The sequence below is a fragment of the Penaeus vannamei genome, chromosome 35 (genome assembly GCF_042767895.1).
Source record: "Penaeus vannamei isolate JL-2024 chromosome 35, ASM4276789v1, whole genome shotgun sequence".
NCBI classification, from domain to species: Eukaryota; Metazoa; Arthropoda; class Malacostraca; order Decapoda; family Penaeidae; genus Penaeus; species Penaeus vannamei.
Genome location: NC_091583.1, coordinates 2,884,479 through 2,887,859, shown reverse-complemented (window position 1 = coordinate 2,887,859; position 3,381 = coordinate 2,884,479). Strand labels below are relative to the sequence as shown.

General features: G+C 31.3%; 1 protein-coding gene across 1 annotated transcript in view; it reads right to left on the bottom strand.

Annotated features, from left to right (window-relative positions):
• Positions 1-250: 250 nt before the first annotated feature.
• LOC138859318 (uncharacterized protein PF3D7_1120600-like) overlaps positions 251-3,381 on the bottom strand; it is a 25,636-nt gene continuing 22,505 nt past the window's right edge. Inside the window, exons 3-7 of the mRNA XM_070113959.1 lie at positions 3,210-3,304; positions 2,955-3,104; positions 2,493-2,651; positions 1,182-2,387; positions 251-1,068 (exon numbers count right to left, since the gene is read on the bottom strand). Coding sequence (XP_069970060.1) covers positions 251-1,068; positions 1,182-2,387; positions 2,493-2,651; positions 2,955-3,104; positions 3,210-3,304 — 2,428 coding nt within the window. The remainder of the gene's footprint in view (positions 1,069-1,181; positions 2,388-2,492; positions 2,652-2,954; positions 3,105-3,209; positions 3,305-3,381) is intronic.

Below are 3,381 nucleotides of genomic sequence, written 5' to 3'. Positions count from 1 at the left end.
GAGCGCGGGCGGGTGTCCTCTCTCTCTCTATCTATCTGTCTGTCTCTGTCTCTCTCTCTCTCTCTCTCTCTCTCTCTCTCTCTCTCTCTCTCTCTCTCTCTCTCTCTCTCTCTCTCTCTCTCTCTCTCTCTCTCTCTCTCTCTCTCCTCTTCGGGAACATCAACATGGCGAAAGGAGGGAATTGATTTAGGGTTCGGGGGAGGGGGGGGGTCGAGGACTGGATCCGGGGTGCCCCTGTCATGGCAGGGCATTAGCGTGGCACAGTGGCGGTCCTCGTCGGTGCCAGGGCTGTCGCGGGGGATTTGTGGGAAGGGCCTCGAGGGGGACGTCGCTGCCGGTTCGCTCGAGGGAAGCCCTTGTGGTTTTTGTGGAGGACGAAACTGGATTTTTCTGAATGTTTTCGATTTTCTATGAAAAATAAAGAGTTTAAAGAGTTGTCTCGTATACCATCGTTGTTTAAATGTTTCCGATTTTCTATGAAAAATAAAGAGTTTAAAGAGTTGACTCGTATATCAATGTTCCTTAAATGTTTTCGATTTTCTATGAAAAATAAAGAGTTTAAAGAGTTGTCTCGTATATCAATGTTGCTTAAATGTTTCCGATTTTCTATGAAAAATAAAGAGTTTAAAGAGTTGTCTCGTATATCAATGTTCCTTAAATGTTTTCGATTTTCTATGAAAAATAAAGAGTTTAAAGGGTTGTCTCGTATATCAATGTTGCTTAAATGTTTCCGATTTTCTCTGAAAAATAAAGAGTTTAAAGAGTTGTCTCGTATATCAATGTTCCTTAAATGTTTCCGATTTTCTATGAAAAATAAAGAGTTTAAAGAGTTGACTCTTAAATCATCGTTGCTTAAATGTTTCCGATTTTCTATGAAAGATAAAGAGTTTAAAGAGTTGTCTCGTATGTCATCGTTGCTTAAATGTTTTCGATTTTCTATGAAAAATAAAGAGTTTAAAGAGTTGTCTCGTATATCAATGTTGCTTAAATGTTTTCGATTTTCTATGAAAGATAAAGAGTTTAAAGAGTTGTCTCGTATATCAATGTTGCTTAAATGTTTTCGATTTTCTATGAAAAATAAAGAGTTTAAAGAGTTGTCTCGTATACCATCGTTCCTTAAATGTTTCCGATTTTCTATGAAAATAAAGAGTTTAAAGAGTTGTCTCGTATATCATCGTTGCTTAAATGTTTTCGATTTTCTCTGAAAAATAAAGAGTTTAAAGAGTTGTCTCTTAAATCAATGTTGCTTAAATGTTTCCGATTTTCTATGAAAAATAAAGAGTTTAAAGAGTTGTCTCGTATATCAATGTTGCTTAAATGTTTTCGATTTTCTATGAAAAATAAAGAGTTTAAAGAGTTGTCTCGTATATCAATGTTGCTTAAATGTTTTCGATTTTCTATGAAAAATAAAGAGTTTAAAGAGTTGTCTCGTATATCATCGTTGCTTAAATGTTTTCGATTTTCTATGAAAAATAAAGAGTTTAAAGAGTTGTCTCGTATATCAATGTTCCTTAAATGTTTTCGATTTTCTGTGAAAAATAAAGAGTTTAAAGAGTTGTCTCGTATATCATCGTTGCTTAAATGTTTTCGATTTTCTATGAAAAATAAAGAGTTTAAAGAGTTGTCTCGTATATCATCGTTGCTCAAATGTTTTCGATTTTCTATGAAAAATAAAGAGTTTAAAGAGTTGTCTCGTATGTCCTCGTTGCTTAAATGTTTTCGATCTTCTATGAAAAATAAAGAGCTTAAAGAGTTGTCTCGTATATCATCGTTGCTCAAATGTTTTCGATTTTCTATGAAAAATAAAGAGTTTAAAGAGTTGTCTCGTATATCACCGTTGCTTAAATGTTTTCGATTTTCTATGAAAAATAAAGAGTTTAAAGAGTTGTCTCGTATATCACCGTTGCTTAAATGTTTTCGATTTTCTATGAAAAATAAAGAGTTTAAAGAGTTGTCTCGTATATCAATGTTGCTTAAATGTTTTCGATTTTCTATGAAAAATAAAGAGTTTAAAGAGTTGTCTCGTATATCATCGTTGCTTAAATGTTTTCGATTTTCTATGAAAAATAAAGAGTTTAAAGAGTTGTCTCGTATATCAATGTTGCTTAAATGTTTCCGATTTTCTATGAAAAATAAAGAGTTTAAAGAGTTGTCTCGTATATCAATGTTGCTCAAATGTTTTCGATTTTCTATGAAAAATAAAGAGTTTAAAGAGTTGTCTCGTATATCAATGTTCCTTAAATGTTTCCGATTTTCTATGAAAAATAAAGAGTTTAAAGAGTTGTCTCGTATATCAATGTTGCTTAAATGTTTCCGATTTTCTATGAAAAATAAAGAGTTTAAAGAGTTGTCTCGCATATCATCGTTGCTTAAATGTTTCCGATTTTCTATGAAAAATAAAGAGTTTAAAGAGTTGTCTCGTATACCATCGTTGCTTAAATGTTTTCGATTTTCTATGAAAAATAAAGAGTTTAAAGAGTTGTCTCGTATACCATCGTTGCTTAAATGTTTTCGATTTTCTATGAAAAACAAAGAGTTTAAAGAGTTGTCTCGTATATCATCGTTGCTTAAATGTTTCCGATTTTCTATGAAAGATAAAGAGTTTAAAGAGTTGTCTCGTATATCATCGTTGCTTAAATGTTTCCGATTTTCTATGAAAAATAAAGAGTTTAAAGAGTTGTCTCGTATATCAATGTTGCTTAAATCTTTTCGATTTTCTATGAAAAATAAAGAGTTTAAAGAGTTGTCTCGTATATCATCGTTGCTTAAATGTTTTCGATTTTCTATGAAAAATAAAGAGTTTAAAGAGTTGTCTCGTATATCATCGTTGCTTAAATGTTTTCGATTTTCTCTGAAAAATAAAGAGTTTAAAGAGTTGTCTCGTATATCACCGTTGCTCAAATGTTTTCGATTTTCTATGAAAAATAAAGAGTTTAAAGAGTTGTTTCGTATACCATTGTTCCTTAAATGTTTCCGATTTTCTATGAAAAATAAAGAGTTGTCTCGTATATCAATGTTGCTTAAATGTTTTCGATTTTCTATGAAAAATAAAGAGTTTAAAGAGTTGTCTCGTATATCAATGTTGCTTAAATGTTTTCGATTTTCTATGAAAAATAAAGAGTTTAAAGAGTTGTCTCGTATATCACCGTTGCTCAAATGTTTTCGATTTTCTATGAAAAATAAAGAGTTTAAAGAGTTGTTTCGTATACCATTGTTCCTTAAATGTTTTCGATTTTCTATGAAAAATAAAGAGTTTAAAGAGTTGTCTCGTATATCAATGTTCCTTAAATGTTTTCGATTTTCTCTGAAAAATAAAGAGTTTAAAGAGTTGTCTCGTATATCAATAGTTATCAAAATGTTTTTTTCGATTTTCTATGAAAA